General features: G+C 45.9%; 1 protein-coding gene across 1 annotated transcript in view; it reads right to left on the bottom strand.

The window, feature by feature from the left end:
• Positions 1-23,468, bottom strand: part of ARID3C (AT-rich interaction domain 3C) — a 318,060-nt gene that overhangs the window by 15,045 nt on the left and 279,547 nt on the right. The window contains exons 5-7 of the mRNA XM_069214965.1: positions 20,921-21,165; positions 19,449-19,733; positions 12,274-12,363 (exon numbers count right to left, since the gene is read on the bottom strand). Of these exons, the coding sequence (XP_069071066.1) occupies positions 12,274-12,363; positions 19,449-19,733; positions 20,921-21,165 (620 nt within the window). The remainder of the gene's footprint in view (positions 1-12,273; positions 12,364-19,448; positions 19,734-20,920; positions 21,166-23,468) is intronic.

Below are 23,468 nucleotides of genomic sequence, written 5' to 3'. Positions count from 1 at the left end.
AATAGTTGGGAACAACATACTCTCTGTGTCCAATCCAGTGCCACAAGAATGACTTGAGCCAGTTGCTTTTGATCTTCTTGAGAACTCTGGGCAGGAGAGGTGTTGGTGGAAAGATGTACAAGAGGCCGGAGCTTCACTCAAGATGAAAACTGTTTCCAAGCGAGAGCTGTCTTGGAAACTCCAGAGCACAGAACTGCTGACATTGCGCATTCTCAGCAGTGGTGAATAGGTCTAATCAAGCATTACCCCACTCTTGAAAGAGACCTAGCACCATCTCAGGATGGAGACCCCATTTGTGATCCTTGAGGCAGTGACAGCTAAGCTCGTCCATTCTGGCATTCAGAGAGCCTGCCAGATGTTGAATCACCAGGGGAATGCCCTGAAGTTTCAGCTAGGTCAAGAGATGCAGAGTTTCCCAACAAGAGTCCATGACCTTCTACCCCTGTTTGTTGCAGTACCACCTGGCAGTGGTGTTGTCCATAAACTCCTGTACTAGCCTTCCCCTTAGTGAATGAAGGAAAATGTCACTTACCCAGTGTACATCTGTTCGTGGCATTAGTCGCTGCAGATTCACATGCTGTGCATAGTCCGCCGTCTGGTGTTGGGCTCGGAGTGTTACAAGTTGTTTTTCTTCGAAGAAGTCTTTTCGAGTCACGAGACCGAGGGACTCCTCCCACCTCGGTTCCATTGCGCATGGGCGTCGACTCCATCTTAGATTGTTTTCCCCGCAGAGGGTGAGGTAAGAGTTGTGTATGCTAGTAATAGGGCCCATGCAATGGAATGAATACGTATGTACCAAATGAAGGTTAAAGTAATATATTTACAAATGTACAAATGTTGAAGATATACTTCCAAACGGCTACAGGCTCCCGGGGAGGCGGGTGGGCGCATGTGAATCTGCAGCGACTAATGCCACGAACAGATGTACACTGGGTAAGTGACATTTTCCGTTCGGTGGCATGTGTAGCTGCAGATACACATGCTGTGCATAGACTAGTAAGCAGTTATCTCCCCAAAAGCGGTGGTTCAGCCTGTAGGAGTGGAAGTAGTTTGAAATAAAGTTCTTAGTACGGCTTGTCCTACTGTGGCTTGTTGTGCAGATAACACATCTACACAGTAGTGTTTAGTAAATGTATGAGGCGTAGACCATGTTGCTGCCTTACATATTTTGTTCATTGGAATATTTCCTAGAAAGGCCATAGTAGCACCTTTTTTTCTGGTTGAGTATGCCTTTGGTGTAATAGGCAGCTCTCTCTTTGCTTTAAGATAGCAGGTTTGGATGCACCTAACTATCCATCTGGCAATACCTTGTTTTGAAATTGGATTTCCTGTATGAGGTTTTTGAAAGGCAATAAATAGTTGTTTTGTCTTTCTAATTACTTTTGTTCTGTCAATGTAGTACATTAGTGCTCTTTTGATGTCTAATGTATGTAGTGCTCTTTCAGCTATGGAATCTGGCTGTGGGAAGAACACTGGTAATTCTACTGTTTGATTTAAGTGGAATGGTGAGATAAGCTTTGGTAAGAATTTTGGATTTGTTCTTAGAACTACTTTATTCTTGTGTATTTGAATAAATGGTTCTTGTATGGTAAACGCCTGTATTTCACTTACTCTTCTTAGAGATGTGATGGCAATGAGAAATGCAACTTTCCACGTTAAGTATTGCATTTCACAAGAATGCATGGGTTCGAATGGTGGACCCATGAGCCTTGTTAAGACAATGTTGAGGTTCCATGAAGGAACAGGTGGTGTTCTTGGTGGTATAATTCTCTTTAGGCCTTCCATAAACGCTTTAATGACAGGTATTCTAAACAGGGAAGTTGAATGAGTAATCTGCAGGTAAGCAGAAATTGCGGCGAGATGTATCTTTATGGAAGAGAAAGCTAGATTGGATTTTTGCAAATGTAGTAAATATCCTACTACATCTTTTGGAGACGCATGTAACGGATGAATTTGCTCATTATGGCAGTAATAAACAAATCTTTTCCATTTACTTGCATAGCAGTGTCTAGTGGAAGGTTTTCTAGCTTGTTTTATGACCTCCATACATTCTTGTGTGAGGTCTAAGTGTCCAAATTCTAGGATTTCAGGAGCCAAATTGCTAGATTCAGCGATGCTGGGTTTGGATGCCTGATCTGTTGTTTGTGTTATGTTAACAGATCTGGTCTGTTGGGTAGTTTGACATGAGGTACTACTGACAGGTCTAGTAGTGTTGTATACCAAGGTTGTCTTGCCCATGTTGGTGCTATTAGTATGAGTTTGAGTTTGTTTTGACTCAATCTGTTTACTAGATATGGAAGGAGAGGGAGAGGGGGAAAAGCGTACGCAAATATCCCTGACCAATTCATCCATAGAGCATTGCCTTGGGAGTACCTGTGTGGGTACCTGGATGCAAAGTTTTGGCATTTTGCGTTTTCTTTTGTTGCAAAGAGATCTATTTGAGGTGTTCCCCAAATTTGAAAGTAAGTGTTCAGTATTTGGGGGTGAATTTCCCATTCGTGGATTTGTTGGTGATCCCGAGAGAGATTGTCTGCTAGTTGGTTCTGGATCCCTGGAATAAATTGTGCTATTAGGCGAATATGGTTGTGAATTGCCCAATGCCATATTTTGTGTGTTAGGAGACACAACTGTGTCGAGTGTGCCCCCCCCTGTTTGTTTAAATAATACATTGTCGTCATGTTGTCTGTTTTGACAAGAATGTATTTGCGGGTTATCATGGGTTGGAATGCTTTCAACGCTAGAAATACTGCTAACAGTTCTAAGTGATTTATGTGAAAATTTCTTTGATGTATGTCCCATTGTCCTTGGATGCTGTGTTGATTGAGGTGTGCTCCCCACCCTGTCATGGAAGCATCCGTTGTTATAACGTATGTTGGCACTGGGTCTTGGAAAGGCCGCCCTTTGTTTAAATTTGTACTGTTCCACCATAGAAGCGAGATGTATGTTTGGCGGTCTACCAATACCAGATCTAGAAGTTGACCCTGTGCCTGTGACCACTGTGATGCTAGGCACTGTTGTAAGGGCCGCATGTGCAATCTTGCGTTTGGGACAATGGCTATGCATGAAGACATCATGCCTAGTAGTTTCAGTATTATTTTGACTTGTACTCTTTGTTTTGGATACAAGGTTTGTATTACATTGTGAAATGTTTGTACTCTTTGTGGACTTGGAGTAGCAATCCCTTTTGCTGTGTTGATTGTTGCTCCTAAGTATTGCTGTGTTTGACACGGCTGCAGGTGTGACTTTGCGTAGTTGATTGAGAAACCTAGGTTGTGTAGGGTTTCTATGACATATTTTGTGTGTTGTGAACACCGTTTTAGCGTATTGGTTTTGATTAACCAATCAGCTAGGTATGGGAACACATGTATTTGCTGCCTTCTGATATGTGCAGCCACTACTGCCAGGCATTTGGTAAAGACTTTTGGCGCAGTTGTTATTCCGAATGGCAACACTTTGAACTGGTAATGTATTCCTTTGAATACGAACCTTAGGTATTTTCTGTGCGAAAGATGTATCGGTATATGGAAATACGCATCTTTTAGATCTAATGTTGTCATGTAGTCTTGCTGTTTGAGCAGTGGGATTACGTCTTGTAGTGTGACCATGTGAAAGTGGTCTGATTTGATGTAGGTGTTTAGTGTTCTGAGATCTAGTATTGGTCTTAGAGTTTTGTCTTTTTTTGGTATTAGAAAGTACAGTGAGTAAACTCCTGTGTTCTTTTGATGACGTGGTACCAGTTCTATTGCGTCCTTTTGCAGCAATGCCTGAACTTCTAGTCCTAGAAGGTCTATATGCTGTTTTGACATATTGTGTGTTTTCGGTGGGACGTTTGGAGGGAGTTGGAGAAATTCTGTGCAATAACCATGTTGGATAATTGCTAAGACCCAAGTGTCTGTTGTTATTTCCTCCCAAGATGTGTAGAACTGGCTTAGTCTTCCCCCCACTGGTGTTGTGTGAAGGGGTTGTGTGACTTGTGAGTCACTGTTTATTTTGAGGGGTTTTGGGACCTTGAAATTTTCCCCGGTTTCTTGGGAATTGGCCCCCTCTGTATTGTCCCCGAAAACCTCCCCTTTGATATTGTTCCTGGTAGGTTGGTGGTCTTGTTTGTGAGGTGCTGGTTTCTGTGGGTTGACCTCGAAACCCTCCCCTAAAAGTTGTTTTACGAAATGTGCCAAATGTGCCTCTGCCCTGCGGGGAGTAGAGTGCGCCCATGGCTTTGGCTGTATCGGTGTCCTTTTTTAATTTTTCAATTGCAGTGTCGACCTCCGGCCCAAACAATTGCTGTTCATTAAACGGCATATTGAGCACAGCCTGTTGTATTTCGGGTTTAAACCCAGATGTGCGCAGCCATGCGTGCCTCCTTATGGTGACTGAAGTATTTATTGTCCTTGCAGCTGTATCCGCTGCATCCATGGAAGACCGTATCTGATTGTTCGAGATACTTTGTCCCTCTTCCACCACCTGTTGCGCTCGTTTCTGGAACTCTTTGGGGAGGTGTTCGATGAGATGTTGCATCTCATCCCAATGAGCCCTGTCGTATCTCGCCAGGAGTGCTTGCGAGTTGGCGATGCGCCACTGATTTGCCGCTTGTGCTGCAACCCTTTTTCCCGCTGCATCAAATTTGCGGCTCTCCTTCTCCGGAGGTGGTGCGTCGCCTGATGTATGCGAGTTGGCTCTTTTACGAGCTGCCCCCACAACTACTGAATCTGGTGTCAGTTGTGATGTAAGAAAGACAGGGTCTGTGGGCGGAGCCTTGTATTTTTTCTCCACCCTTGGAGTTATGGCTCTGCTTTTAACTGGCTCTTGAAATATTTGTTTCGAGTGCCTTAGCATTCCTGGAAGCATGGGAAGGCTTTAATAATGGCTATGGGTGGAGGACAGGGTGTTAAAGAGGAAGTCATCCTCAATAGGCTCCGAATGTAGCGAGACATTATGGAATTCGGCTGCCCTAGCTACCACCTGTGCATATGATGTACTGTCCTCAGGTGGTGACGGTTTAGTTGGGTACGACTCTGGGCTATTGTCCGATACTGGAGCGTCGTAGAGGTCCCATGCATCCTGATCATCCTGGCTCATTGTGGTATGAGCTGGTGAGTGTGTTAATGGTGGAGTTTGTGCCGGTGATGCATGAGTTGATGGTGGTGGAGAGGGTGGTGGAGTTACCTTTTTTACCACCTTCGCTTGTGGTTGCTTGTCTCCTTGCTGGAAGTCAAGTTTCCTTTTCCTTTTGATTGGGGGAAGAGTGCCAATCTTCCCTGTATCCTTTTGAATAAAGATCCGCTTTTGCGTGTGATCTGGCTGAGTTGGTTGTAATTCCTCCTCAAATCTGTGTTTTATTAGTTGAGAGGACAGTCCCTGTTCCTCTGAGTAGGAACCAGTTTTCGGTTCGGTTGCCGGGCGTTTCGGCACCGAAACCGTGTCCCTTGATTTTTTCGGCTCCGACAAGATTTTTTGTCTTTTCAGCGTCGTGCCCTCTCGGTGCCGACCAACTTCGGAGCCGCTGTGTCGGTGCCGAATTTTGTCTGCGTCACTCTCTCGGTCCCGAGAGTGCTGCGTGCCTGTATCTCGACCGGAGTCGGATGACTTCGACAGCAGCTCGCCCTTTTTCGGTGCCGTTGGACGGTCACCTACTTTCCGGGTTAAGCCATGGCCTGTTGGCGGTGGCGTCCCCTGGGCTTTGTCAGTCTTTTCGTGTGATGTGTGTTTCGACGTCTTACTCACGGTTGGTTGTTCTTCGACGTCGAATTCTTCGGAATCCGACTCGTGGATGGAGAAAGATTCTTCTTCCTCCTCCTCGAACCGTTGTTGTCCTGTCGGCGTGGACGCCATCTGCAACCTCCTGGCTCTTCGGTCTCTGAGCGTTTTCCTCGACCGAAACGCGCGACAGGCTTCGCACGTATCCTCCTTGTGCTCGGGGGACAGGCACAAGTTACAGACCAAATGTTGATCCGTATAAGGATACTTATTTTGGCATTTAGGACAGAATCGGAACGGGGTCCGTTCCATCAGTCTCGATGTTGCACGCGGTCGGGCCGACCAGGCCCCGACGGATGCTCGAAATTACCCCAAAGGGCTCCCGAAGCTCTTCAAGATTCGGTGTCGATTGGTTCTAACTACCCCGATACCGAACGAAACAATACCGACGTAGTTTCCGAGATTCTGACTAACTTTCCGACCCGAAACACAGAGCGAAAAGGAACACGTCCGAACCCGACGGCGGAAAGAAAACAATCTAAGATGGAGTCGACGCCCATGCGCAATGGAACCGAGGTGGGAGGAGTCCCTCGGTCTCGTGACTCGAAAAGACTTCTTCGAAGAAAAACAACTTGTAACACTCCGAGCCCAACACCAGACGGCGGACTATGCACAGCATGTGTATCTGCAGCTACACATGCCACCGAACGTAAGGTTTTCAATGCCAATCAGGTCCTCTGAAGCTCCAGCAAGTTGATATGAACTCTGGATTCTGCAGTGACCAGAGTCCTCTAATCTTCACCTCTCCCAGATGGCTGCCCCAGCACAGGAGTGACCAGCTGTCACTAGAAGAACTCTGGATGAGGAAGGGAGAGGAGCGTGATGTTGACCTAATCGCGGTACATCAGCCACCACTGCAGGTTTTTTGCAGTTCCCTCTGAGATCTGGACCGTGTTGGAGAGATTACCCTGATGCTGTGCCCACTGGAACTTAAGGTCCCACTGCAGAGTCTGCATATGCCAATGGGCATGTCACTAAGTAGGATGCAAAAGGCCATGTGGCCCAAAAGTCAGAGTCAGTCTCACTGAAATTCAGGACAGAGGCTGAAACATCAGTATCACAATCTAAATAGACTGAACTCACTACTCGGGAGACAGACTCGAACTTCACTGTGTCCAGAACAGCGGCCATCAAAGGGAGCATCTGAAATGGAGTTAGGTGTGACTTCGGCACACTGATAGTGAACCCCATCAAGTGTAGCATTTTCACCATAGTCTGGAGGTGGGAGACGACTGCCTGAGATGAGTTTGCCTTCAACAGCCAATCATCGAGGTAGGTGAAGTCCGGAATCCCTGACCTCTGCAGATGTGCTGTGACTACTGCCATTACCTTGGTAAACACCCAAGGGGCACTGGTAAGACCAAAGGGGAAAACTGGAAGTGCTTTTGGCAGACAATGAACCGCAGGTAACACCTGTGGGCTGGCAGGAAGTGGGTGTGACAATATGCGCCCTGCAAGTCCAATGCTACCATCCAGTCTCCTAGGTCCAGGGCACACAGGACTTGAGCTACTATAAGCATTCTGAACGCCTCCCTTATCAGGAAGAAACTGTGAACATGAAAGTCCACTGTCCTTCTTGGACACCAGAAAGTAGCAAGAATAGCAACCACAACCTACTTCTGATGCCATCACCCTCTCGATGGCTCTCTTAGCCAAGAGAGACAACCCTTCCAACAGAACAAGGAGAGATTGTCCTGCATGAGCCAGTTGTAAGTGGGTGGCATGAAGGGAATGGTGTACAGGAAAGAGAAATAAGCCCTGTGGACTATCTATGAAACCTATTTATCAAATATAATTGACTGCCAGTGGTATCACAGAGGTGATAGTGTATCCTGCCCCCTACTGGATAACTGTGATGGTATGAGGGCAAACTAAAGGATCTGGAGGTTGCAGCTGTCAGGGGAATGGTGGACTGGCCCGACCTCTGGCTAATAGCCACACATGGACTGTGAGAACCATGTCTTCAGCCACAGAAAATCATGTTAGCTTGGTGGCTGGGAGGGAATGAATGCTGTCGGAAGCCCCTGCTGTAGCCACAAAATTGGCAGAAGAGAGGCCATGGATAGGACCAAGGACGTGACATAGCTCTGCTAACCTCAGAAGGCTCTAGTGGTGAATCCATCTTCTCACCAAAAAGGCGAGAGCCATCAAAGGACATGTCCATGTGCAAGGCTTGGACATTCCCTAAAAAAGGCAGTGGTTCTCAGCCATGCATCACATCTAAGGGCCAGCGTATATGAAACTGCTCTGCCCAATGAGTCGGTCGAGTCCAGTACACATCTGATGGTGAACTTTGCTGCATCTCTTCCCATGAGCAATAGCTTGAGAGAGTATGGCTTGGGCCTCCTCCATGACTATGGGCAGTACTTGCCCAACCGAATCCCTGATCGTATGGGTATATCGGCCCTAGAGGCACAAAGTGTTCACTGCTGACTGCAGAGCTAGTTGGCGGAAGGGAACATCCTTTTCCCAAAGGTGTCCAGTCTCGTGGATTCCTTATCTGGTGGAGTGGTAGGGAATGCACTGGGGTGGACTCAGGAGTGGAGGCTTGGACCGCCAAGCTCTTCACCGTGGAGTGCTGAACTGGAGTCCCCAGGAGTAGGGTGATGGCAGAGGGCAATCGTCCTGTGTATAGGAGGCCCTGTGCAGGATTTAGACCAGGCCCCAAGAGGACATCTGTAAGGGTTCAGTGGGGGCAACTCCTGGCTTAAGCACCTCATTCAAGCCGTTCATCTTAACGGCCACTGAGGGTATCGTAAGGTCCAGGACCTCAGCCGCGTCCCCACCACCATTGCAAGGAAGGCACCCTCCTCCGTAGCCACAGTAGGGGGCAGGACCAGGCCAGTGTATGGTTAGGTGCCCATGCACTGACATCCACCAGTTTCTCATACCAGGTGTGTCATCAGGAGATGTTGAAATCCATAAGGGTCATCCAATCCCTCCCACTTGTCACTTTCTCCAGGTCTGTTAAATGAAAATTCAACTCGAAGGCCATGGGCCTTGTGGGCGCCAGCATCAGGCAATGCCTGTTTGGTTGCATGTCAGAGTCAGGTATTATGATGAGGATGACGGGGGACGCACTGAAAGCATCAGTCCTGGAGTGGCTGCAGTGAAAGTACACCGTCTCCTGGGCGGTAATGATCTAGATCAAGCACTAGATCCAAGGGACTCAACTGGCGCAGAGAGGTAGCCCGCTAGCAGGAATCCAGTGGAAGCCACTCATGTTGGGCCCGAAGGCACCCTAGAGGGGTTAGGATGCCCAAAATTAGGTGCATGTCCTCATAAAACTTTTTCAGTTGGGCAGGGGCTGCTTCTGCTCCAAGAAAGTCATAGAGGCGCATAGCGGACCCTGAAGCATGCTCCATGGAGCAGTGAGGCCTAAAGTGCTACTTAGATAGGCGCTGTAAAGTTGAAGATCTCTTCGACATCTTGGAGTTCTTCTTACGATAGGACTTACCTGATGAATTGGATTGGAATGAGGACGCAAGCAATCCCAGGACCTTCCACGCAACAGTGATCGTGAGCATCATTGTGTCGTCTGGTGTTGGGCAGCAAGGAGCCTGAGGGAAGCCTTCAGAAGTATGGCACGGCAGTCCTTGTAGATCTTGAAGTCATGGTCCCACTCCAAGCACCAAAGACAAATCACGTTTGGGGTTGTCACAGACATCTGCCTGTGACAAGCATCACATGCACTGAAACCCACTGGTTTCTTAGGGGACATACATAGCATACCAGAAGAAGAAATTCTTCATAAAAGTGCAAAAAGTCCAGGAAAAAACTCAGTCAAAATTTGACTGGTAGTAGCTCCTCATGGATCTGCTCAGACTGGCGCAAAAAGAAAGGAACTGACATCAGCACGCTGGGGTGGTGTAAATATAAGCTCTGCGCATGTCACTTCTGGTGTGGTCCATGTGGAGCCGAACTACGCCAACTACCGGCGTGCAGGGGTACTGCTCAAAACGTTTCTGATCCAGTCTCACTCCTGGGGAATATTCTAAGGCATGGAATCTGTGGCTAGAAGTCTGTACCAGATCTGAAATTGCAGGAGGCAAGTGTAGGCCTTCCACCATTAATTCAGTCTGGCTGTTCAAAAAGAGGTGAGAGTAGGCCCAGCAACATTAACCCAATGTGGCTTTACTGAAGGAGACGAGTGTTGCATTCCCAGAATTAATCCAGTGCGGCAATCCTGAAGGAGGCAAGTGTTGCTGTTCCAAAGTTAATTAAGTGGGTTAGTACTGTAGAAGGCAATGTTAACCAAGTCTGGTAGTACTGAAGGAGCTGAATGCAGCCCTTCAACTTTAGTCCAGCCTGGCAGTACTGAAGGAGACGTGTAGCCCTTCCAACATTAACCTAGGACTGCTGTTTACACCATAAGGTGGGCTTTCTACAGGATGTCCTAGAATCGAACAGCTGTTACATTGCAAGGCAGGCTTTAAACGAGCTGCCTTGCAGACAAGAACTGCTGTTGCCCTGGTAGGATTTAAACAGAAGGGCCTGAAGACTAGAGTTACTAGAACAGGGTAAGGTAGACTTTAAACAGAATACAGAGTAGGGTAAAGCTTCTAATACTCTTTAAGATAATCTTGAAGGGGATGTCCTGCAGACCTACAATGCTATTACAATGTTGGTTGTGCTCTTGCCTAGAAACAACATAGTTTTACTACTCCGATACAGAACATAATTTACTGTCCATGATTCATGGTTGAAAAACGACTTTTCAGGAGAGCTGCAACCTCGACCTATTAAATTGAAAAGGGATTTCCTGAGCAGAATTTGCCATAGCTTGTATGTACCAGGGCGTCATTGTCCTGAGGTTTCCATGAAACCTTGAACAAGTCTTCAGCTCACCTGAGCTGCAACTCTTGCTATAAATGAAGCTTCTGTTCTATGGGGCCTTCGGGGTTCCAAAGTTGTACTGCGATTAATGCTTTTGGGGTTCAAACTTTGAGGGCCCACACCATTGCTCTAAGTGGACCAGGGCTGAACCCTGGCAAAGCAAAACATCTGACATTGAATCAAGGCCACATAGGGCCCTTTATTTCTGTCCTCCGTCTGAAACAAAATACTGTACCTGCTTGCCTGTCACATACCCCAGCAGGACAAGGTGCTGCTTATTTTTTAATTTAACATATGGAGATTGTTTCGGGTCCAGGATGGTGGTGTTATCTAAAACATTAAACCATTTTCTTGTTGATATTTGTTATTTTTTGCCTGGTATAACTCTATGGATTTGTCAAGCGCAGGATTCACATTTGTTACGCTGCATACTAAGCTGCACTGGCCCCTCCTCTTGTGGAGATTAATCATCTCTAATGAAGCCACACCCCTTTTAAAGCCTCACATCCCCCCCCCCCACACACACACCATTTTCGTTCCATTTAAAATACTACTCTAACTCATTGGTAGAACAATGTCAGCTTGAGTGTGAAAACCCGCTTGCAGCAGCCTGCCCACTCTTTCAGCATCACCCATGGGAACCCCGCTCCCGGCAGCCTCGCAGAGGCAAATAACCAATAAAAGTTCAGAGAAGCTGGACTATTTCTTGAGAAACCGTACGTAAGACCAGATCATCACTTCTAGGCTTGTAGCTCGGATGCAATACATTTAGCCTTTGAAGTATACTAGTCTGGCTGCTTTGAGGCCTACCTTCACATTTTTCGAATCCCAGGGAAATGTCTCTGAAAAGTACTACACTGAAAGTGTCACCCCTGAGAAGCTGCCTCTTTTCTGTCACCAGAAGAAATCAACAAAAATCTTTCTGTTCATAATAGGAAAGCTCTTTTAATTCCAAGTGAGTGATGAAAGGCTGTGTGCCCGAGTAGAGACATAATTTGTGCAGTTAAGCATACAAATATGGTACATCTAGTAAATGTCCAGGCTAGCTATGTGTCACTGTAGAAGCTAGAAGGTACCCATCCATATTAACGGCCGCAGAAGAATAAAAGACTGAGGTGGCCTTGATGGGACTGATAACAAGTGACATACACTTCACTGCAGAAGGTCCTCCACCCACTGAGCTATCATTGCACAGCTGACATTTCCCAAGATGCGCATGTGCATTAAGGCAATGTAATCACAAATGCTCTGCACACCCAGGCATAGCTGTGAATCGGGTCAGCTGGCATTTGTCACTAAACTCGGCACTGGAGAGGCACGGTCTTTGAGTCAGATGGGTCTGTAAATGTTGAAGACGCAGGAATTAAACATGGTACATGCTCCAAGTCAAAGCCAACATTTATGTCAATCAACTTGTGATATTTTTTTCTAGTCTTGACATAAACGTCTCTGGACAATAAGCAGTTTTCTTCTTTAAGCTGGAGAAGCAGTTTTGAGATATTTCGCTTTTTTCCACCAGCCCCCTCCTCCCCGCCCCCAGATCTATCAGCCAGAGCACTTCATTACGATGGATTTTATAGTAAAGACATCACACTGGGAGAAAGACTCGGGCATCCAGACACGGACTATAAATTATTGGATTTCCTGCCCGCAATTACATCGGAAAAGCAGCCTTCTATTTACCTGCGTAGACAACCCCATTTATTTCTATTGACATGTTGATGCTGCTAATGCTGTTGGTAGACAGGTTCAATGCAGTTTCTTGTCTGTCATCTGTCGAGAGGGAGAGAAAAGGAAACACCAATATCAGTGATAAGCAAAAAGAAGAACAAGGCAGCAGGGCTGCAAAATAAAACTTCTGATGATGGGCTGGCCTGAAGGGAGGGAAAAGGACTACCTGATGGCATTTGGTTCCCTACAATCTAAGTACAAATGTGTGTGGTTTTTTTTTTCAGTCCAGGGTGCTGCTCGCTTTGCAGGGCTGTCCAGCTTAAGGCCTGGAGGTTCAATCCATGACAGGTTATCAGGACAACCACTCAGTATGAGGGTTGGAGATTCAGATCCATGCTTGGTCTTTAGGATAATCATCCTTTAGTTAGACTAACCTAAGTAACTTTATCTTACGTGGATATATTTACAATCTACCATGGATCTGGTCTCCTGGGACTCAGGTGGACATCCATGCTAAATAATCTTCCCCTCTTGCAACAGGGTAAAGCTACAGCTTTTCTTGCACTGCGTGTCTTCAATGTATCAATTTGTTTTACAATAAAAAACAGAGCACACAAACTGAGTGTGTAACCTGTGTTTACCCAAAAACACATCCCATGCTGGAATAGTCAAAATAACCTGGGTTCTGACATTTCACTTCTCCAACAGGCGATTTGGTTATTAAAGAGCTCTTATTGGTACAGAAAAGAAACTACCTCAGTCCTCAGAGGTTGAACATTTCAGATGTGTCGATCAGATTACCTAGCGTGAGGACTAACATGGCTCTACCACTACTAGAATATTCCGCCAAAACATAGGCAAACACTCCTAACAGGCATATCCTGGTTATGACACAAGCCATCAACTCCTACCCTAACCATTGTGCAACCAACATCTGAGCTCGATAACGGGGTGTGGGCGGGATGGGTCAGTGTGACCAAAGCAGTTTGTTGCCCAGGTCGCTGTCCTTTCAATTTGATGGGAAGAAAAGGGAGAATGACAGACCTGCTGGGGCTGTAGTGATGGACAATGAATGGCTGTAGAGCCGAGCTGTTTTTTCTCAGTGCGAAAGGTTCCAACAAGGCATGTTAAAGGGAGAACAAAATATACCCTCTTATTAGTCAACAAGTAAAAACTGCTCTCTATCTTTAGAAATAGGAAATTGTGTGAATCTTTTTAATGCCAAAGGTGTCTTTAAAAACGTTTTTGAATAAGAAAGATAGGCATGGCTGTCCCCAGAGCCCCTTGCTATACACAACAGAAAACTGAATTTTTGCAACTGCTCTGCATTCTGGGACACTAGAGAAGCTAGATATCTTCAGACAGGCATATCAAGTATTTTACTATGCAGCACTCACTGCATGCTTTTTATGTTTAGAAAGCCTTAGTGCTGAATTTTCAAGCAGATCAATTCAAAAGTGTTAAAATAGTCATTTCTAGTGGCTATTTTAAAAAATGGAGGATTTTGCCACACCAATGCATATTTTTAGGTTTTGTCTGAGACGGCGTATGCGCGGTTTGTTGAGAGACATATTGCTATCTTACAGTGGCCTTAGAGCTCAACCATTGCTCATCATTGGTTAGCTTCATTGCAACTCATTTGCTTACTTCTTATTTAGTTAGCTGTGTAGGCTTTCCTTCATCTGCTTGGAGCATGGACGCATTACTATGTCCTTCAACTGTTTACATGCTTGCTTTTTCAGGTATTAGGGTTTTTATTTTGTTTACACACTCTACAAGATTGAATTGGTTTTCCCACTGCCTCCCTTGTGTGCTTCTCTCCCCTCCTCCACATCCTCTCTCTCTCCCACTTGCTTGCATTGCCGTCTTGCCTGTGTGCTTTCTCCCCACCAGTACCATGATGCTGTATTTTACCTGTTTGATCCCCAACACGTGCCGTGTTGCTCCCCCAACACACGCCCCCATGTTGCTCCTGTTCCTCATCCCCAATGTTGCTTCCAGCTCCCCACCCGCACGCACCCTTGTGTTGCTCCCCTCCCGCACGCACCCTTGTGTTGCTCCCCTCATCTGCTTTAACAAAAAACAAAAAAACACAAACAAAAACTTTTGTGCATTTTTTTCCTTTATAGTTATTGACCCAACTTACACCGGTAACTAAAAAATAAAGAAATAAAAAAAGCAGCTGCATCATTTTGTAGGTGCACCCATGAGTGGTGTGCTCCCGCATACTGCATGACATGTAGAATCTTTAGCCATCAAGGATGCTGTTTTGCATGTCTAAAACCATTGGTAAAGCCAATCCATCCCAAAGGGGAAACCAACTAAAAATCTGTAGATGTGAGATCAACTAAAAAAACATTGGGATGGAAATGTGCTACAGGATCCTCCACAGTGGTGGAGATAATCCAGTGATTAGAAATATCTGAGAAGATCCAGTGTTAAGGTGATTCCTGGTTTATAAGGTAAAAAAAAAAAGAGAGAAGTGGATGCATCCTGCCATCATTGGACACTGTTAATAAGGTCACAGCAGGAGGGGTGATGTTAATTACGGAAGCAGCTACCCTCACTTGCTCGACCGGGGTCACCCAGCATATGGAGAAGCTACTCTCTTGTGGCACAAGCAGATTGTCCAATTGTTCTCAGATGTTAACTTGGCTATTTCAACTACGAAATGTGAGTTATATGGGGAAATTTGATATTCACAGCATGCTAGGTGGGATTTACCCCCACTTAACCATATACTTCTCCCCTAGTTTTTCTCGGTGGCCCACATGCTTTCAAACAAGTTACTTACTTTCAGTAACGCCTTTTCTGGTAAAGGCAATATCTAGCTGCCGATTATTTTGAACCCAGGTGTCAGACTGGATCCGTAACATTTTCGTGAGCAGTATCGCTGCTCGCCATTAGGTGGCATCAATTAGCTCTGCGTCCGTCGTCGTCCACACCAGATAGCATGTCATGGGTCCTATATAGGCGCCACCTCAGTGCACTGATGTCTTTTTCTTTTCATTACTTTCCACACCAGAAGTGTAGATCCATAAAGAAACTGACTACTGGTGCGTCAAAACTGAGGCCCTGAAAAGGGAGTCCCTGCCACTAGAAATCAGTTCGCAGAGCGGTGAGGATGGGTGGGTTGGTAAGGAATCTGCAGATAGATATTGCCTCTACCAGATAAGGCGTTACTGAAGGTAAGTAACTTGTAAATCCGATAGAGACTTCTATCTGCAGATTTTTTACCTTTGAATAGATACCCAAGCAATACCATCCCCGGAAGAGGGTCTGTGAACCAAGTTCATACTAGAAAGTCCTGCAAGACCAAATGGGCAAAGTACCATTCCCTACAGACCTGACTGTAATGGCAGTAGTGTTTGGTAAACGTTTGCAGAGATGCCCAGCCACCTGACAGATGTAAAGCACTGGAACTCCACATGCTAACTCAGTAGTCACAGCTGTAGCTTGGGTAGAATGAACAAGTAAGCCCTCAGGGGCTGCTTTTTGGCCAGTGCGTAGCACATTTTGATGCACAGTATGATCCTTCTGGAGATGGCCCACTTCTGCACTGCCCAGCCTTTCTTTGCCCCCACATAACCTACAAAGAGTTGGCCATCCACGTGAACTTTTTTGTATGATCAAGGTAGAACGCCAACGCTCCTTTTGGGACCAGGCGATGGAGTCTCTCCTCTTCCTTACAAGGATGCGTGGGTGCGTAAAAAGTAGGCAAGGTCATGGACTGGACTACATGAAAGGGAGCAGCCACATTTGACAGAAAAGAGGCCCACTTTGTCAGGGTAGATGGAAAGGTAAGGTAGCTTTGATGAAAATGCCTGCAGCTCACTCACCCTGCAGGCAGATGTGATGGCCAGAAGGCAGGCTGTCTTCAAAGGGAGAAGCCTGAGAGGACAATTGTGGAGAGGCTTGAAAGGAGTGCACATCAGAAAGGTCAAAACCAAATTCAGATCCCATCGGGCATAATGAATGGGAAAGGAGGAAAAAGATGTGTAAGGCCTTTAAGGAACCCATGTACAATAGAAGACTTAAACAAAGGTTGAGCAGGCAAAACTAAAAAAGCAGAAATAGCAGACAAATAACCTGCTGGGCCAGGGAAAGGATGAACAACAGGACCTCTGAAAGAGGAGCAGAAAGGTGGTCAGCATGCCACAAATATCTTCCAACAGCAGGCACATACAGTTTTGGAAGAAGGATGCCTGGCTGCCAAGATTACGTTACAGACTTCGGGAGGAAGAAATTTACCGCTCTGCCCAGCGTATCAGTCGTGTCCAGTCCATCATGGACTGTGAACTTCGCTGAGTCTCTCCTATCGGCAACAGCCTGAGAGAGTACAGCCCGGGCCTCCTTCGGGACCTATGGAATCTCTTTTGCAACGTATCCCACAGCATGTGGGAATAATGGTCCAAAAGGCATGCTGGGTTCACAGACCGCAATGCAAGGCTGGAGGATGAAAACATCTTCTTCTCAAGTGAGTCTAACCTTTTGGATTCCCTTTCTTGGGGAGCGGATGGGAACGCATCCTGGGATGTTGAGGCTTTGATCACCAAGCTCTCAGGGGTGCTGGGTTGTGTCAAATCTTGGGTCCCCAGAAGCGGAACGACAGTGATGGCCTACTGTCCTGTTCACAGGAGCCCATGTGCTGGGTTTGGACCAGGTACACAGTAGGATATCAGTGAGGGCATCACTTGAACAGGAGCAAGGGTTCTGAGGTGGAAGTCCCCATTTGTAGCACCTCTGTCAAGAGATTAGTCTTGACGGCCACCAAGGGCAACTCAAGGACCAGGGTCCAGGACCCTCAGCTGCCCTCCTCACCACCATAGTATAAGAAGCTCCCTCCCCCATAGCCATGGTAAGAGAAGTATCCAATCCACTGGCCTCACACAAGTCCGTACCGACAGTCCAATGGTTCTTCGTGGAGCAGGTATTCGAAAGGGTGCACCAACACCTCCCATTCATCCCCGAAACCTAACCCATAGGAAAATCACTCAAGATCCAACCTAGGAGGCAAGGCTCCTGTCGGAGTCAGAGTTGGCATTGTACGACATCCATCCAGCTCTGTGTCGGAGTCGGGGATCACAATGGGGAAGGTACCCCTGTGGGTGTGGACGGTGCAAGAAGCATTGCGAACTGATTCGGGGAAGGTCGTGGTGGTACGACTGGTGCTGGTCCAGATCCAGGAATGCATCCCTGCGTGCCCGTTGGCGTCAGGCCGAGCTGTCAGTGCGGAGCCTGAAGGGGCCCCTTACAGCTCTGCAGGGACCAAAGGCACGCCAGCGGGGTTGGGCTGCCTAAAATTGAGGTGCATTGCCTTGTAAAATTCACAGAGTTGGGCAGAGGGTTGCTCCGGCCCCCAGAAACTCAGGTAAGCATGGAGTCAGCCCAGGTTTCTCAGAACTTGCCCTAGAGCGTTGAGGCTTCCTCGTCTCGTCCACCAACGGATGAGGAGAAGTCAAAGAGCGCGTCGACTTCTTGGACTTCTTCTTATGCCTCGCCTTACCTGATCGCCCCATTAACTTGGAGTCGGACAGCAAAGATCCAGGACTCTGTGACCAATCCCGGGACCTTCCTCTTGACTGAGATCTCGAATTGCACGGAGTCGAGCCGCCAACAGCTTCAAGGCCACTCTCTCAAAGCCTTTGGATGCATGACCCGACACTTGAAGCACAACTTCAGATCGTGGTCACGCTCCAGTCACCAAAGACACGCGAGGTGTGGATCCATCACGGACTTTGCCCGATGACAGGATCCACAGGGCTTTGAAGCCAGTCTTTCTGGAGGACATCCTTGATGCACAAGGAGTAGAACACTCAAAAAACACTCAATAAAAAGTGGTAAAAAGCCAGTCAAAAATTGTCTGAGGGGTAGCGCTCTTCGGATCAGCGCTTGCTGTTGTGGAAAGAAAAGAAGTGACATCAGCATGTCGTGGTGGCATCTATAGAGGGAACGCAAAGTCATACCAGGCGTGGATGGCAGCGGCGAAGGACTTGGAGCCGATCAACGCCACCTAGCGGCATGCAGGGGAACTGCTCACGAAAACCTTCCGGATACAGTCTGACACTTGGGGAAAATTCAAAGGGAAGGAATCTGCAGCTATACTGTAGACAGAGCATTGCCCTTAAATACAGTCCCTCCCATTTTGTTGCCCAGTGCTACCCAGAAGAAAATAGCGTCCTATGCAAATTTCTATTTTTGGGATGTTTAATGAAAACAACAGCAGACCGTTTACTCAAAAACTGGACATATGATTACAGTAAAACAATGATTTCCATTTTGGCACTAAAGGGTTTTCAAAGATGAACCATTGATATTAATATTAGACCTGCCAACTTTGAAAATAGCTTTACTGAGTGAGGCGGGGGTCCTTGAAGGAACAGGGCACACAGTGGTGTTAGGCTTTGAGCCTCTCATCACCTGGCTAACCATGGAGAGGCTGGGGTCCAAAGAGAGGACCAGCACTGGCTGAGCAGACCTTGCCACTCTCACCTAAAACCAAATTACAGACGTTTCCAAGGCTACCTCCAAAGTCCTGGGAAAGTTGAAAAACCCCTGATAAATGTCAGCTGCACAGAGCCTCTTCACAATGAGCTGAAAACCATCTCTCTCTAGGGGTTTCCACCTCACTGTGTGCAAGTTGTTTGTTACTGGCTCTTCATCAGGAGACTATGTGAAGAGAGCAGATATCGTGTGACATACAGTGGTACCTTGCAAGTTGGCAGGTCTGCAAACTTATGAATTACAGACTACCGTTGTAAGTTGCAAGTAGGTCATCCACTATGGGTTTTTATTTGAATCTTGGTGCATGTAATCCTGCTTTTACAATTGTAGGGTTTGGTACCATGATGCAAACAGAATGTTGGAAGTTAATGACGTACCTCATCCTACTGAATTGAAAAGATGCACAAAAGGTGAATGTTGAACATTTTGTCTGCAACAAAACTGAATAACATCAGTCAGCTACTATCAATTCTAACATCAAACACTTTGGCAGATTTCAACAGTGTGTGATTAACTTCCATTCTCTTTACTACTGCCTAAAAACTATACAGTCCGCTTTCTTAACCAAAGCAACACACTGTACTGTCACAATATCTACTTCCCTATTATCATGATCTCCGTATACCTCATGACGTAGTGAGTACTGCTTTGCTTGGTCGCTGCTCCCATTCACTACAGCTCACCTCTATTGTTGATTTTAATGTTCATGGGGAACTGGGAAGCCATGGCCAGCAGGTTCTGCTGCAGCGCGTGCTGCATGAACCGCTGCTGCTCCTCAGCCATGAGCGCCATCTTCTTTTCAGGGGGTTCTCCTGACTCCAACTTCTCTCGTAGTTGCTCCATGGCCGCGGCCTGCGCTGCCTGAGCCGCCTGCACAGCCACCACCTGGGCAGCTTTGATGTGATGGCCTGCCAAGTTAACAGGGATGGAGATTCGATTTTGGATGGCGGCCGACAGCATGCCCTCTTCTGCAAGTAAACAACCACAGAACACAGTGTTACACAAATGAGGCAGATCAACATGTGAGGGATCAGATTAGCATCATTACAGTATCTATTTACCCAGGAACTGAGATCACTCTCACACACACACACACACGTGTTTTCTGCAAAATATATGGTTGGGAAGTTAAAATTGAAAGGGGCTGAAACTGTGGCTAAAAATATGTGAAATTACAATGTAAATTTTATTTAAACATTATCTGGCATTTAGTCAGAATTGTGAAGGATATCTGCCTCTAGTTTGGTGCAAATTTGTGGGAGGAAAACGTAAGGTTGGGAAAATGGGATTTCTTATTGAATGAGGCATCAACCTTAACTACAGAGATGAGGATGCGTCTTTGTAACATATGTAGCCATTTAAACAGGTTATTTGCATCAACAGCAGTAAGGGTGTGGTTCAAATGAATAACTAAGTAATCAGTAACTAACTTGGGAAATCACTAACTACTGTCTTGCTAATTCCATTTAAAATCACTGTTAAAGGTTGGGCAACTATCAGGAATTCTTTCTATCTATGATTGCATGCAAGGCATGGCGGTCCAGGGAATGAAAATGTCCACCACATTCAGGGACATTTGTATTTTGCTTTTCAGTAATACATTTCTACTTCAAGGGTTAAATGTAAAATGAAAAGCTGAATAGACCAAAACAAATACAATTAATAAAACATAGCACCTCAAATGTCATTCAAGTGTGATGATGGTGCAACCGCTCCAGTGACTATACTTTTATCAGAGATCCCCCCTGACAGCCAGGAATCTGTAAATGTGGTGGGTGGTCCTCCGCCTGATAATTATCCATTAAGAGTTCTTTGGCACACTGTTGATTTATGAGACTATTGTTTTGAGGTACACTGGGCAAGTATTAGATACATTAATGAACTCTCTTTCAACGTCCCTCACTAAAATGTATGGCCTTTGAGTCAAAATCCTTTAACAATGTACGTTATGGGTGTTCTTTATATTTGTAGGACAATGTAAGCATAATTTGAAGTTGTGACCGACAAACTTTCCTTCCACACAATACATAATAGGACAGATCTTTGGAGGCTCTAGTATGCACAGACTCAGTGGCTCATGTACTTCATAACTCAAATTACTGGAAAGCATTCACGGTCTCGCGCACTCCTCTTTCAAATGTCTTTCTTCTCTCACCTTTCTTGATCGGCGTCATATGGCTGTAGTGCCCTCCATTGTGCGTCGTAATGGTGAGGGATGACATGGGCATCTTTGGGGAGCTAAGCATGGTGGGGGTGCCTACTGGCGAGTAGTTGAACATTGACGACCCGAAGCTCTGCCGCCGACCTTCTCTCCGGTTGCTGTCGATGGCGGCCTGCAGTTCTCCCGGTGAACTGAGCCCTCGCTTTTCACATTCGTAAGGGTACAGGTATTTCATATATCTGAAAGACAGCGACAGCATAGGTGACCAGGTAGTCACACACCAGAGGTGCAGCTATTACAGGTTGTGTACAGCTGTCAGTAGGGCTTGGCTGGGGCTCTGGGTTGACAATCAGATTTCTTCAGTTCATGATCACTTTTCTGTGGAGACGCAATTTGCAGGCCTGAAAAAGTTACTACACTAGACTCTGTAGCACCTTGAAGCATCTGTAAGCTTGGAATGCTACACCACTCACTCAATGTGCACCAATGTCTAGCCCACCAGTAGGCACCAGCTTAGACACAGGTGCCTGTTAGACTGATGGGATAGACTAGAGGAAGTAGATTGATATCTTTATTGATTTACACAGACTAAAACCTAGTTTCCCTACAACTACTGTTATTTTAGGATCTCACTGATATTGAAGACTGTGCCGTATGAATCAGGTAACCAATCATGTTTCTTTCTTTAACTGCAGTTCATTGGACCAATCAGCATTGCCTGGAACAAACACAAAAGGAGACCTGCTTGTTGAAATAAGCCTGAACAGTCTTGTTCAACGGAACCCCTTCGAGAGAAATACTCCCCTAATGTGACACAACAGCAGATCTAAAATTGTATTTCATGTTCCACTGTAAGTGAAGACTGACCACCTGTGCTAGTTAACTTAGGACCACCTCTCTGCATAATTCTCTGGTAGGACTGCACAGCTGATAAAGTATGTGTTATTTGTAGTATCCAGTTCTGGTTGCTAAGAATGTTATGCGCTGTATTTCCTGAGATAGCTATCTTAACCGTAACAGTGGCTCTTTGTAGGACTTCCACTCTGTGTGCCATTCTGGTGTACAGATCACAAGATCCCAGACACTCCACCTGTTTACACAGAGCTTCTTTTTCACCTCCTTGCACACCAGGTTGTGCCTCATGGAGTTTAATGCCTGGCTAGACTTGCACTTTATCTCAGTCTCACCTTCTCCTACACAATAGCAAATTCCCAGTTCTACTACTATTAATTCAAGCTATGTGCCTTGCAGCTGGTCACGTGCCCTGTAAATGCCCACCTGCTTTATTCATTGTGCAGCTGTGTGTGGAAGGTATGCCGCTGACTCCAGTGATCTAGCGAGATCTATCCATCTATAGACTGATTGATAGGTCTATCCTTAATATACCCTTTCAAAACAACTGTCAGAGATTCAAATACCTTTATTTCAGGCAGGCAGGGTATGCTGAACAGACCTTGGACTCAGGTGGTACTTACAACACTGACATCTGTTTGTCAGAAACATCTGACATGAAGGTGACTGGGGCACGCAAAGATCCACTGCTAAGTCTTGAAAAAAATTAACTTTAAAAGCACCTGAAGAACGTAATGCAATCTCCTCTTTAAAGAAGTTGTTATCGAAAACAATCACCAATAAAGCAAACTATTTTCCAACAACTGGCAAATAAAAAATTAAAACATACTTTTCGATCTTGAAAGGAAATGTCACCACACAGTTTCCACCCCAGGCTGCACCAATATATTAACCATCTAAACAAAGGAAATAAAATGACACGCTGAAGAGGGTCTTTGGAGCTCCTAATATCTTGCGAGTTCTTGAAAATCTATAACCTATCCAACCCTTCCTAGAACAAGTCTTCAGTGAACACCTCTGCGAAAACCTCCTCATTCCTTCCCCTTAAACAAAACCCAGACTTTGTAATCTTTGCTCAAAGCCTTCACATACACCCAAAACCCCGACTTGTAACCTGCACGATTCTTCTCATTAATCTTAATCGACCTGACCTTTCTGGAGCCTTGCATGTATGATTGTATCTGTTTAGGATAGAATGACACCTGTACAACTCTCTCGTTTACATGGACTGCTTAAGATCCATCCACCAAGGTCTTTGTGGGCCTAGGTAAAACCTCCTCCCTTGTGAGCCACGATTTTAGCTAAAATTCATGCTAACTTGGACTACATATGCCTTCCTCACCACCACTGTGAAGGCATCTGTGACCCAAGGACAGCCTCAACACAAATGCAACAGGGCAAACATGAGTCACATACATGCATGTTACTTGTGACATAAGCATAGTAACATGTCATATGTCACAGACATGAACATAACAGCATTCTCACCAACTTTCACATGCATACATGAAACCCTGACAACTACCTTTTGCGTTCTGAACATATGCCACTGAAGTGAACGTAAGCCTGCAAGCTTCTTACTGGCTTCTAAGCGCATGTCATGCATTTATCCAATGCTGCTATTTGTATGGCATATTACAAGCACATACCTCCTACAGGTGCTTACTGCAGTCTGAGTATATTACACAGA

This window comes from Pleurodeles waltl, chromosome 1_1 (genome assembly GCF_031143425.1).
Source record: "Pleurodeles waltl isolate 20211129_DDA chromosome 1_1, aPleWal1.hap1.20221129, whole genome shotgun sequence".
Taxonomy (NCBI): domain Eukaryota; kingdom Metazoa; phylum Chordata; class Amphibia; order Caudata; family Salamandridae; genus Pleurodeles; species Pleurodeles waltl.
Note: the sequence above shows the minus strand (reverse complement) of the source record. Positions and strands in the feature narration are given on the sequence as shown.